The sequence below is a fragment of the Mauremys reevesii genome, linkage group 16 (assembly GCF_016161935.1).
Source record: "Mauremys reevesii isolate NIE-2019 linkage group 16, ASM1616193v1, whole genome shotgun sequence".
Taxonomy (NCBI): Eukaryota; Metazoa; Chordata; order Testudines; family Geoemydidae; genus Mauremys; species Mauremys reevesii.
In genome coordinates, this window is record NC_052638.1 from 31,524,775 (window position 1) to 31,538,714 (window position 13,940).

The following is a 13,940-nucleotide window of genomic DNA, read 5'->3' on the forward strand; positions in this document are numbered from 1 at the left end:
CAAGCCCTGCCCAGCCCTCCCCCTCGCCCCAAAGAAATATTTTTATAGTTGTTTTTAACATTAAAAATTCAGGTCCTGAATAACCTTGATGAATGCATGACTAGTGAGATGACAACACCAAAGCCAAAAGTAAAAGATGAATAACTGAGAAGGGAATGCTATCTTTAGTCCCACTCTTCACCTTTTTTATCTTTGTTGATAACTGTTTAGTTATTGACGCTAATGAATACTGTGGACAAAGGAAGACTTTGTTAAAGACTGAACACCCCAAACCTTCATTAAGATATCAGAAATACATCCTGTAAGACTCCAAGCTGGTGGTGGTAAGTGGGGAACTAGAATTGACACTTTTATTTCTAAGAAAAAGATGCAGAAACAAACCATTTACAAAATAGTTCTACAAACACAAAACCTTTTAACACGTCTTTTGATGTTTGATACCTTTGTGTTTATAAATATTTTCCTTCGGTCTCAGGACCAAAGCTAAATAAAGTTTTAAACTTAATTATTTTTAGATTATTCAAAGGGAGACAAGCATTATTATTTTTAAAATTAAGATAAATTACAAGTTTACAGTATATTTGTCCTGTCTCCCAGTTGGGATGCCTGTACGTTAAGAGACTGAAAAGGGTAAAAAGATAGAGTAATAGGACTGAGCACAGTGAAGTTACATCAGCATAAAACCAGAGTATTGCAGGGTAAATCAGACCCAATATCTTTATATCTATCTGAAAAGCCAAATGGATCTAACTTTGCAGTATCATTCAGAAGAGCCACTACATTTAACCACTGGCTCATCTGATCTTGCATAAATGCAGTTTCTGGCAGTTTCCAATCCAGTGTCACCAACTTGTATGATAACTGGTGATTTTTCTTAAAGAACCGGTTGCTAGAGCTGCATGAATATATGCAGAGCTCAGCTTTCATTTTTTTAACAAAGGAAGTTTCTAGCCTCATGGTTTCAGAGGAAAGCATGAAAAGGTGATATCCATATATCTTAAAGTCTCAGAAACCTCTATCATATATCCAGTGATGAGCTGCCAAATTTTTAACAACGGGTTCCCTCCTCCCCCCAAAATTTTAACAACGGGTTCCCTTCCCCGGGGGGGGGGTCGTGCCCCATCACCCCCCTGTTCCTTGACCACACACACACCCCCCCCCCCCCCCCCCCCCCCCCTGTCCCCCCCCTGCCCCCCCCGCCACCCCCCCCTCTCCTCTCTTCATCCCCCCCCCACCCCCGCCCCCACCCCACCCCCCTACCCCCCTCTCCCCCTCCCTCCCCCCCACCCACCCCATCTCTGCTCTGCTTGCTCCCCCCCCCCCCGCCCCCCCCCCCATTCTCCCCCCCCCTGCCCTGACCCTGACCCCCCTCCCCCCCCACCCCCCCACACCCCCCCCTCCCTCCCCCCACCCTCCCTGCCCCTGGTGCACTCACCCACACACACGACACCCACCGGGCCGCGGGCCCCCCTCCCGCGAGCCCCGGCGCACCGCCGCAGGCCGCGCCCGCCGGCTCCCGGCCCCCCCCCCCCCAGCCGCCCCCCCCCCCCTCCACCCCTTCCCCCCACCCCCCTACCCCCTCCCTCCCCCCTCCCTCCCTCCTCCCCTTCCCCCTCCCCCCCCCCCCCCCCCCACCCCCCCCCACCGCCTGCCCCCGCACCCCCACCCCCCCCCCCCTGACCCCCCCCCCCTGCCCTGCCCTCTCCTGCCCCCCCCCCCCCCCCCCCCCCTGCCCCCCTGGCCCCCGCCCCCGGCCCCCCCCACCCCCCCTCCCCCCCTCTCCCCCTCCCCCCCTCTCCCTCCCCTCCCTCCTGCACTCCCCTGCTCCCCCCGCTCACTGCCCTGGGCGGCCTGGGCCCAGGCTGGAGTGGGCGGAGGCCAGGCCAGAGGGCTGGCCGGAGCCAGAGGGCGCGAGCCAGGTGGCTGGGGGGGGGGCGCCCAGGGCCGCCGCGGGCCAGCTGGGCCGGGGCCAGCCCGCCCGCCAGCAGCCGGGGCGCTGCCCTGGCAAAACCCCAGGGGGCGGGAGGCGGGGGGCGTGGGCCGGGGAGGGGCCCAGGGGGTGGGGGGGGGCCGGGGCAGGCCGGGCAGGGGGGGGCAGGGGGTGGGGGGGGGGGGGCAGAGGGGCAGGGCGGCCGGGCGCGCGGGGCCGGGGGGGGGGGGGGGGGCCGCCGCAGCCGGTGAGGGTCAGGGGCCGGGGGGGCGGGGGCGGGGCTGGGCCGGGGGCGGGGGGGGGGGGGGGGGGGGGGCGGGGCGGGGGGGAGGGGGGGGGCGGGGGGGGGGGGCGAGCGGCGGGGCGGGGGGGGGGGCTGGGGGCGGGGGCGGCGCGGGGGGGGCGGCGGGGGGGGGGCGCGGGGCGGGGGGGGGGGGGGGGGGGGGGGCGGGGGGGGGGGGGGGGGCGGGGGGGGGGGGGGGGGGGGGGGGGCGGGGGGGGGGGGGGCGGGGGGGGGGCGGGGCGGGGGGGGGGCGGGGGGCGCGGGCCCACGGGGCTACCTCACGGGCGGCCGCCTGGGGGGGCTCTGCTGCCCTCAGCCTGCCCCCTTCTCAGCCCTCCCAGGCTTCCCCCCCGCGCCAGCTGGGGGGGCAGCGAAAGAGGGAGGAGGGAAGGGAGCGGGAGGGGAGGGCAGGTAGAGGAGGGAGGCAGAATTAACTGCGGAAATGGACAGAGAACGCCTACAGAAGCAGGAACCGTTTGTTTAACTCTGCATCTCATGAACGCGATATAACTTGGCCTGCCGAACGGCTGCTACTCCGATATCTTGCCAATTAGGGAATTGTGTACATGTTTCCTTCTCAACTCATTGCAGGGACTCAATTTAAGTCCTGTCAGATGATATTTTATTTCCTTTATTTTTGTTTATGTAACTGCAAACTGTGTTAGTGTTGAAAACATTGTCCATATTCTTTAAAAATTTAGCCATATTATCTGATTTCATAACCCCCTGCAACAGCGAATTCCAGAGATTTGCCTATACACTGAAAAGCAAATAGTAATTCTTTTTGACTGTTTTAATACTGCAGCCCACTGAATAGCTTTGTTCTTCTTGTGCAATGTGATAGGATAATGAGAAGTTCTGTTCTCTTTAAAAGGCATTATGTCCTCTGTGACAGTGACCACCTAGATCCAGTCCTCTCTAACTCTCACAAAGAGTACCAGAATTAAAAAACAGTAGTTTTACAACAGATTTATATCACTCTTGTAGCTCATTAAATGAAGACAGAAGAACTTAAAATGGACTTTGCTTCTTTTGACGAAGGTCCACAGTGTCAGTTCCCACAGCAGTTAATTTACCCTTAAATTAACATTCACCGCGTGCCAGCACCAGCATCACTGCAAAAATAGCAGAAATGACTTTTTAACTTCAGAGTGTTCATGTTTTTCATGCGTTTCTGAAAAAGGGTGTGTACACACAGAAATGTGCCTGGGGGCCCACTGCTACTGACTTATGCCACTAATAGTAATTTACTGCACTACTAAATTACTTACTTGGAATGGGCTACACTAACAAAAGTAAATATGTGATTACTACACGTATCATTGAGTAAAACATAACTTCATCTGCCCGCATTTCAAAAATGTGTGTGCACTCATGTGCCATTCTAACCCCATTCTTTTTCCATTAGTGGTATCTCTGTCGATACACCTCTACCCCATTATAACGCCACCCGATATAACACGAATTCGGATATAACGTGGTAAAGCAGCGCTCCAGGGGGGGCGGGGCTGAGTGCTCCGGCGGATCAAATCAAGTTGGATATAATGCGGTTTCACCTAGAATGCAGTAAGATTTTTTGGCTCCCGAGGACAGCGTTATATCGAGGTAGAGGTGTATTTCTTCTCTGAAAAATGTTAATATTGCTGTATGAACTAATGTCAGAAAGGGGTGGGGGGCGGGGTCTATGACTTTAAGGAAACCAGAGTCTTGTCCTTCAGAAAATCAGAGAATCCTGTGGCTCTGTTTGTGGGTACTAGGAAGCTCCTCCTTTTCCTTCCGCTGATTGAGGGACAAATCCCAAATTAGGGTAGACAGATGCAAGTCCATGCATCCACTTATACCAGCCATGCTTTGATTCTTTTAGTAAAGTCGCTATCTAAAACGAAATTAGATTGTCCTTATTATTTTCCTACACAGACCTTCCAAAGTAGGCAGGATACAACTATGTGAAGAAAACTATTCTGTACACATTCATTCCAACTACCTCTGTCACTGGACTCAGTACCAATATTGCTATTACTCTGGCAAAAGAAAACATTCTGACTATTTCTCTAAATTACCTGAGACCACGGTCCAGGGCTCCATTCAGGTGGGCAGTCTTGGGTATTACATATCTGTACTTGGGCTGGAGTGCTGACTGGACAAAGAGAATGTGCTACCACCTCTTCCTTTTGAAAAGTCTTCTTCTGGACACATTGAATTGGGCGACTTTGTTGCCCTCCACCACAAGACTTGCTGCATACACTCCATTCACCTGTCGACCAGCTTACAGAAGAGAATGAATTTATTTCTTACAAGCACATGACTTATAATGCACCCTGTACAATCAGTATAGCGAGGATTAAGTTCAAATGCAAAATCCAATCTATTCAATCCATTTGACTGGTGTTGCTGTTAGATAATTTGACAAGATTCCTGTGCAGGACTCATGCAATCTATTTGCAAAGAACATTTTGAAGTTCAACAAGAATAAATCTCGCAGCCCTTGCTCAGGAAAAACTCCCAGTAATTATTATTTTTATTGGCAGTGTGGCAATGCCCTAAGGTTCAATCAGGATTAAGGATCCTATTGTGCTAGATGCTGTACAACCACATGGAGAGACACATTCCCTGCCCCAAATAGCGTTTAATATGAAACAAGACACAACATGTGAGTGCAACAAACAGAAGGAGAGAGGAGAGGAACAAAATGCACGCTAAAATCTCATGCTGTTACACAGGTGAATATTGTGGAACTTGGTGGGTTCAAGCCATGTTCTGTTTTAGTTGATGGTGAGACTTCCAGCAGGAACAGCCAGAGAGAGGGACAGGTTATGGTAGAGTAAAACAGGTCAGATGTGATCAGGTAGAGATATTTGTTGAAGGCTTGTGAGCAAATGAGAGACTGGAAAGAGAAGAAGAGACCAAGGACAAAACCTTGTGAAACCCTAAAAAACTGTAGGAAAAGAAAGCGAGGACCTACCAAAACAGACTCTGAAGGAGAAGCCAGTATGGCAGAAGGAGAACACTAAGGACCAAATTTTCAAAAGCACTGTTTTGCAGATGCTCAGCCTCCATGCATGCAACCCCCAATGTATAAACACACGGAGGCTAATGCACATGGACCTACGTATATTCTTGGTGCTGCCCAATTCTAGTCTTCCTCTCAATTGTTATCTTGTCTTTGCTTTGGATAATAAATCTGTTTACAAAGTTCTGTGGATCTTTAAAATAAAGCAAGAAAGAAATGGCTTGCTAAATTCAACATCCCTGTCATTAGAGTTCAGAGGATTTAGACGATGTCCTGAGACAAATACTTTTGGCAGCTTAACCAGCAAGATTATCTGAAATCTAAATAAAACAATATCAAATTAACCAGCTGACTACTACTGGGCAAATATATCCTCCAGTCACCCGACAAGGTTCACTGATGGATATCGTCACTAAAAATCACACAGGGTCCTCAGATGTATTGCTGAACTGCACAGTCGGGGTTCACTTTGGAAAATGAGTAATATTCTTTGTAGTACAGTAGCACCTAGAGTGCAGAGCCCCTTTGTGCTAGGCGTACAACATATAGCGAAGAGACAGTCCCTGTCCCAAAGAGCTCACAATCTACGTGAAAGACTATAGATAGCAGGTGGATGCAACAAACAGATGGAGGGAGCACAAGGAAACATATAAACAAATCCTCTGCCTATGGCAGAACCGTGAACTGATCCAAGCAAATTAACGAGTCTTCAAAACCTTCTCCAAATATCAAGCACTGAATTTAAACTGAATCTTTTAAAACAGGAATTCTCACACTTTATGACCATAGAGATTGTCTCTTTTAACTCACAACTGCATGGGGCACCAACTCTCCCATGCACTATCACAGCACAAGCCCTATGGTAACCAGAGCAGCTGCTTATATCAAACAGAAAGTATTTGAACTCTTGTAACTATGTGGAAGTTGAGCACCATTCACTGGACTGTATTTCAGATCTGTGTGAAATCAAAATTAATGTGCATATTTAAAAATGCATGATGCCTCCCTTGGAAGATTTCCTCTGGGAAAAGAAGAATTCTTGAGTCACAATCCAGATTTGTGGGTACCAAAAGCTGTGGGAAGTTTAAAGCTACCAAATCTAAGGACAAAGGAATTTTAACACACACATCATGCACCTTAGGCATTCCATACAATTTCAGGACTGTGGTGGTCTGCTGCTGTTGGACTAAATATGGAAACGGATATGGAAAGCTCGGAAGGCTTTTCTAAGGAAGCAGTAAAGAAGCATGGAGATTGCCTTTTAACTCTCTCTAGTGGGAATCTGAAAAACCTGAGACTTTCATCCTACCTAACAACCTGCTTTCACTCAGCCTGGATTTCTTTCTGCTTTTTGAAAATAGCATTGTCAGAAAATAAATGTTTGCTTTTTTTCAAATTGGGAAAATAATATAACACTTATTTCAAGTAAATCTTGTCAGTACTAGGATTCAAGAACTGTCTTCTCCTTGGTGGCCTACCTTGAAAAATATGCTTCTGGAAAGGTCTTGGTTCTAATCAATTCTATGTGTTTTAATTAGTTATACTAATGGTACTAATCAGTTTGATAGGTAAACCAGCCAAAAAGAAAGAGTTAGTTTTAAAAGCCTACAGACAGTAGGTGTCTAGAAAATCTACCTTTTCATATGTAAGAGTGCAATAAACCTGCTTTATGCCCTCTTGTAAACTGCCATTTTCCAAGAGTATCTTGGCTATGTTTCAAGAGTATCGTCCATTAGTTCAAATAATAATTATGACTAGATTTGGCAGCCCTTTACTCCAATCATAATAGTATGCAATTCTGATGCCTTTGTGTATTCTTACTGCATGTACTGAGTAGTAATTTTATTCCTTCTCATATTAATGAGTCTTTGTTCTCATTGTGCAGTAAAGATTTGTCCTTGAACTTTAAAGTTTTGTCTTCTTTTTTTACAATGGCATGTCAATATCATATTGACGTAAATGATAAGTAAGATACATTTGTCTTTCTCTCTTGCCTATAATACCCACCAAATTTATATATGTTTTATTTGCTGCTTACCACTTGTTATTCTTTGATTTCTCAATAACTATCTGGGCATTTACAGCATGAGTGGATTGGAAGCTATTGCACACTAACATTATGGCCTACATCCTCAAATGATATAATCTCCACTGCATTCAAGGGAGCTATTTTCACCAGCTGAAGATATGGCCCTATACATAGCTCAAATATGCATTTAGTGGATGCCAAATATTCTGAACTTTGTGTTCTGTGTTATGCTACAAAACAATCTGTTTTTCTGTTAAAATTCATCAACTCTCCATCTTAAAGTACTGAATCCGAGACTATCAATTTAATGCAGCATGGACGAATGATGCTGTATGTCAAAAATGTTTTTTATTCACCATTAATTCTTATTAGCAGTATGTATGACATACTAGCTTCAAAGGACATAGAAAGCTCCCATTAATAGTAAGGCAGTTGCATACGTGGCCTTGTTGCATGATTAAAATAAATGTTATATTTTAGAAACATCATATGAAGACAATGCCAAGTCAAAATTAAGGCATTTATAAATAACTAAAAAGGACTGCTGGAAACATCAGAGATTGTTTTTTCCGTCTATAAGAAATTGAGCCCATTGGATAAAAATACATTTGGCAGAAGATAAGTCATATACAAACAGATTTTGTTTGGTTAGGAAGATTACTTAAAATTAGTATTCAGACAATAGTGTGGCTAAAGGGAACCCAAAGAAACTGCTGAAGCAGGCATATGGGGCTCTCGCGTGATACTCTACCGCTATTTAAACCTTATCTCTATTTTTTTGTGCCTCTACTGTATAATTTGCCATTTGGATTTAATGTCCTGTGTTATAATTTTAAATTTTTGCAGGAAATTTCCAACGATTACTGGACCACTTTTAAGGGTGTTAAATTTATTACAAACTATAGACTTTAACTAAAACAAGGCCATTCCACAGTGCAAATCTTTTTGACTTATCCCACCAACATATTCCTGGATAGGGAAACAAATCCCATTAAATTTCACTTCACTAAATGTGCTGAGTTCATATAACAATCATGGCTGTGGTAGGTTCAGCCAGTTAGCGGGATATACAGTTCTATGTGCCTATCAGAAAGTATGGCAAACACAAACACATAGTAAACGCTACAGGAATAAATAACACTTACTATGCTGGGCAGGGATTAGCATTGCATAGTTTTGTTTCAGTTAAAGGCTTTGTCCTTGGGCCACAAAAGGAGGAATTAACTCGTGTACGATGATCTTGTAAACAAATAGCTTTTGCTGTAATGTGCCCTAAGGAAATATCAAAAAGAAATACAATAAAATAAATTGTTACATTTTTTCCTTATATGTAGGGTATTAGTGTAGAAGGTTAAATAACATAGACCAGACTCATCCCTAATACAATTCCACAGATGTCAATGGAGTAACATGGGTGGGGCCAATTTGGCCACTTGTATTAATGTTAATTCACTTTTCTGCAATATAGGTGTGACGACTGCCACTGAAGTCAGATATAACATTTTTAAGACAAACAGTGAATTGGCAGAATTTAAACCACAGGCAGATATCTGCAAAATGTAAGACTCAAATACAAAGCCACTCTTTGAGTTCCATCTTCCTGCAGAAACGAGCAGAGAAAATTCCTTAGAGCTTTTCTCAAGTGTTTAGAAATGGTCCATCAAACCCTTTTGTCAACTTTTTATTCTACCTTTATAGCTATCTTTACATTCTTTGAGGCTGCTGTTCCTGGTGCATATCTACTTTGAACCATATTTGCTGGAAAAGTCAATTGGGAACTTTCCCTATGAGTTCAACATATTAAGAGTTAATCATAGGAAAACTGCATTTGTCTGAACCCAAACCATTTGGAACTTCAGGGCCTTCTGAAGCAGTTCTGAAACACACACTGGTAAATGTGCAAAACAGCTGTATGCTCTTGTTTGCAAGTGAATTTATTCTGAGCCGAAGTCTTCTCACCCTACTTCACACAAATAACCCCATTGAAACTTTCTGTGGAACATATACTAGGCTCATTCCATATACAGATAGTCCATTGATTTCGAGGCTGCAAATGATTTCAGAGCATTCCATAGATTCACTTTTCTACTTTGTAACTTACTTTACATACAGGCACAACAAAGAGAAATCTGGGAAATACAGAGACATTTCTGGGTACTGCTGTCTATTTTTTAAATAGAGAGTTTCCCTATGTGCTACTTTCAGGGAGGCAGATTCTGATACCCTTACTCATGCTGAATAGCACCTTACTCCATGAGTAGTTCCACTGATTGGTTGGTAAATCTGTCAATGAAACTTACAAAATATTTACATGAGCCTTGCTTAGATTTTCTTTCTACGTGTTCTCTCATGCCTATTGCCTGTCTCCACTCTTTGTCCCAGAATTTGGTTTAATGACAGAATTTCCAGGTTTTAGAAAAAATAAATAAATGTATAATAAAATGTTTCCTGGAAAACAAGAGTAAAAGTTTATCATTTGGCTACATGGACTTTCAGAGCTAGACTCTGATGAACTCAGCTATTTGGAATTAAATTTACACATGCTCTATATTGCCTCCTAACAAGATGTTTTAGACCTTTACAAAGCTACAGAGATTTGGAGTGGAGTGTGTTTTAAAAAGGAATGAAAGAAAGAAAGGATGGGATGAAGGAAAGCTACCTACCCCCGCCACAGGAAGCTGAGCAGTCTGACTGCACTGTCACCCAGGAGTAGTTATGTCTTTTGGCAGATGTCTTGTTCTCATTGATGATCTTGGGGAATGTGTATTCCCATGCAATACCTGGATTTTTGCCTTGTAACAAGATCTAAAGAGTTTAGGGGGGAAAAAGAGGAGAATTAAAAATATGCAAATTCTGGAATTCCTAAGGTAGCTGAGAATGTTTAAAGATGTCTATATGGAGTATTTTTATACAAGTTACATGTCTGAAAGAGTATTCAGAACTAACTCCTGCAGAGACAATGCACCCTTGTAACACTGAAATGTCCTGGTTCCAATAGTGGTGTGATATGGCCAAACCTTGGCAGGGATGGCACTTCACGTAACAGGGATCACAGTGGAATAGTGCACGAAATGTGGGCCATGAGTCAGCACCCTTAAAAGTCAATGGAAAGAGTCTATTGAGTTCAGTGGAAGTCAGATCAGGTTCAGGAAGTGGAAATAGCATCTGCTGGTATGAGGTGGCACCAAGAGCACCATGACAAATATTTTTCTCAGTATGGTCTTGCCCCACATGTTCCTGGCTACTCAGAATAAATGCCTCTTTAAAACATGAATCCCTGAATCCACTGGGCTCTGTACCAGTACTGGACTCTTCTTGTGGTGATTCAGGTGCTTGTTTGAAGCCCAGGCTCTGATGCTGGGTGAAACTCCATGTCCTGTGCTATGCAGGATGTTAAGCTAGCTGATCCTTTCCAGCACTGAACTCCAATTCAGCAAGGCATTCAGTGCGAAATACCTTGCTGAAACAGAGTCTGAGTGAGTGAAGGAGGAATGTGGGTGAGGGTTGGAGTCGATGTGGTTGAAGATGTCTCTCTTGCTTCTGGATTCTGGAGACACAAAATAGCTATTTTGCTGCTAAACAGGTACTCCTGCATGCTTATAGTCACACAGTAAATCCACAGCAAATGCAGTTGCTGGTGAAAAGTCTTTTGGGCAGAGGGCGATTGACGTCAATGGAGCTATGACAAGGATCATAGCCCAAGTATGTCTAAGATGGGGAAGTCTGTATCGCTCCCTTGTGCATTGGCATATCACCCATCCTATTTTTGGTCTGGGAAGACCTGGCCCACAGTAGACATTTTATAGAAAACATGTCTTTGATTCTAATAATGCAGTGGCCACTTCATTCAGGTGGTCTGGCTGCTGGTGGTGCTCCTCGATGTGTGTTTTCACTATATTTAATATATTACTGGTGAATTACATTGCACCTTTCATGGGAACGACTTCCTAAAATTTACTGCAGTCATTCCAACAACAACAACAAAAAAATTACAAGCTTCATAAAAGCCTGACACATATTTGAACTCAAATTTGAATTGAAGCAGAAATTTCCATTTTATAACATTTCTTTTAGATAGGGGAGTTTTGGCAGCTAAAATACACTAATATCCATGTTCAATAGAAACTGTGCCTCATATGTAATACTTCTAAAATTACAGTGTTCTATTAAGTTTATTCTATTAAGCCTCCTTGAACAATATGGCCATTACAATGATATAGAGCAGGTGCAGTTCACTTCACTTCCTAACCACAGTTTTTGATAAGCATTACAGTTTAAAATAGGATTCCAGTCTATGTTAATAACTTACTTCAGGGACATTAGTGAAATATAGTGGGCAGTCAGTATCACCAAATGTCTGCACAAATAGATCTATGTAGGTAGAAGTCACTGCTAAACAGACGGGTTTCAAAAACCAGCAGCAAACTTTCATTTTATCTTTTTATGATCAAGAGCAACATAATAAAATTTTTAAAGGCAGTCAAGGGATTTAAACTATTCAGAAAATGTATATATTGGAAAAAAGAAATGACCCATGACAGTGAAAAAATTAGAAGAAATGTACACGAACTCCAGTGCAATAACGTTGAACATATGAAGGATCTGGACAGAGTGCTATTTACATCTGCAGAAAAAAAAATGGATGATATATTTTCCATTGCTACTAGCCAGATATTTTATTTCAGTGTGTGAATCTTGATATTGATCCAAACTGGGAATATAAGCGTTCAGGTCTGTAAAAGGCAAAATATATTCATCCAGCAGAATAATAGCATACTCTGGTTTATTGCAAGATTCAGATACAAAACACCTAATACTCAGATGAGTTTAAATTTGGGTATTTTATGTGAAACCAGTGGTGGAAACAACATATGGCTATGAGCACAGAGTTTGATTCATGACAACACTAAGGTATGTTTTGTATGCATGTATGTAATAGTATTTAAAGTAATTATCCATCGTCGCATTTTAAAGAATAGTCAATATTAATGTTTATAGTATACATATGAAGATAGAATCAAGTGTCACCTTCTAGTAATACTACACAGAAAAACTACGTTATTCAGTCAAACACTCGAAAGTTAGGAAATACTAGAATTAAGGTTGTCTGTGTAACCTTAATTTGGCCTTTCTGTGCATATATATTATGATACAGTCTTTAATTACATGATCATGTACTATTTGTCCACAGGACCCCTGCCTTTTTTGGTGCACACAATGGGTGATGTTTGCTTTATGAGACACTATTTTATATTTAGTTTTATCCTCATTGTTTAATGTGTGGCTCAATGCCTTATTTACTGCACAATGATCAACCCATGCTCAGAAGGCAGAACTATTCATTTTGGCATATGGCTGTAGCATGTGAGTGGTTCACAAACATTAAATAATGTTCTCAACACCCCAGTAAAGTCACAGGGTGGTATCATCCCCATTTTACTGATAGGAAGCTGATGCACAGAGAGATTTAAGTAAAAAATGTCCATTGATTTTTGGTGCCCCATCTGAGACACCTAGGACCTGATTTTTTTCATTGTAGGTATCATAGAGCACTGTATATATTGAAAGCACAATTCCAATTGACTTCAGTTGCAGCAGAGAGAGATCCGCCCCATGATCTCAAGCTGGACTTTCATAAAATGAGAAACACACCATTAGTGGCCACCTGTAAAATGTTTGGTGTAAGTGACTTGCCCAGCATCACACAGTAACTCTGTGGCACAGGCAGGGATAGAATCCAATTCTCCAGGGCAGCATTCTACTGCCTTTAATGTAAGACCATCCCTTTTCTTCCTACAATACCCTGCTTCATTCATTACACACCTTCCAGCTTCTGTAGCAAATAAAGCAGGAGTCTTACAGACAAACAGGTTCCTTCACTGTACAGCCCTATTCTGTCCCCAGAGCAGGTCCATTCTGTGCACTGAATGAGGCAGGGGTCCTTTCAAAAGATAGCATATGATTATATAATTAAAGACTGTATCAGAATGCACATGCAGGAGGTGGGTGAGGGAGGGGAAAATTAGTGTTGCAACCTTATTTCTGGCATTTCCTAATTTTCAAGTGCTTGACTTTGCAACCTTAATAACACTCTTGTAATGTGTCAATGTGTATAATTTGCTAGGTTTTTAAAAAAGCAAACTGAATAAACAGAAATTCTATCATGTAGCACCATATTGACACCTGCACGAGCCACCAGCAGGGTTGGAACTTTTAGATCCACCACAAAGATCCCTGTCACCTCAGCTAGCAGAGTAACTGATAACAATAGTAGGTTGCGAATTGCTATATAGACCAGCTGTACAGAGGGATGAGAGACACAGCTTTTCCAGTGGTTTTCTCAAATATTTGCTGACAGCAGAGGAATTGAGATGCAGGGATCTTGGGTTCCATTCCAGCCTCTGCCAGGGAGTATGCAGCTGCTTGGGGCGGCCAACGGTGAGGGGCGGCATGTCTGGGTCTTCGGCAGCGAGTCCCTCAGTCCCTCTGGGAGTGAAGGACCAGCCATCGAATTGCCGCGATGGTAGAGCTGATCATGATTGCGGCTTTTTTTTTTTTTGCGCTGCTTGGGGCAGAAAAAAACCCTGGAGCCGGCCCTGGCTCTAGGCAATTCCTATGTCCAATTTCACGCTCTTGTCAACCTCCAGTCACAGTCTCCCTCCTGTTCACCCAGACTCCCTAACTCAGT

At 43.9% G+C, this 13,940-nt stretch overlaps 1 protein-coding gene across 2 annotated transcripts in view; it reads right to left on the minus strand.

Annotated features, from left to right (window-relative positions):
- ADAMTS18 (ADAM metallopeptidase with thrombospondin type 1 motif 18) overlaps positions 1-13,940 on the minus strand; it is a 101,244-nt gene that overhangs the window by 9,522 nt on the left and 77,782 nt on the right. For both annotated transcript variants that reach the window (XM_039503619.1, XM_039503617.1), the window contains 3 exons: positions 9,916-10,057; positions 8,398-8,524; positions 4,274-4,478 (listed from right to left, as the gene is read on the minus strand). In XM_039503619.1, the coding sequence (XP_039359553.1) occupies positions 4,274-4,478; positions 8,398-8,524; positions 9,916-10,057 (474 nt within the window). The remainder of the gene's footprint in view (positions 1-4,273; positions 4,479-8,397; positions 8,525-9,915; positions 10,058-13,940) is intronic.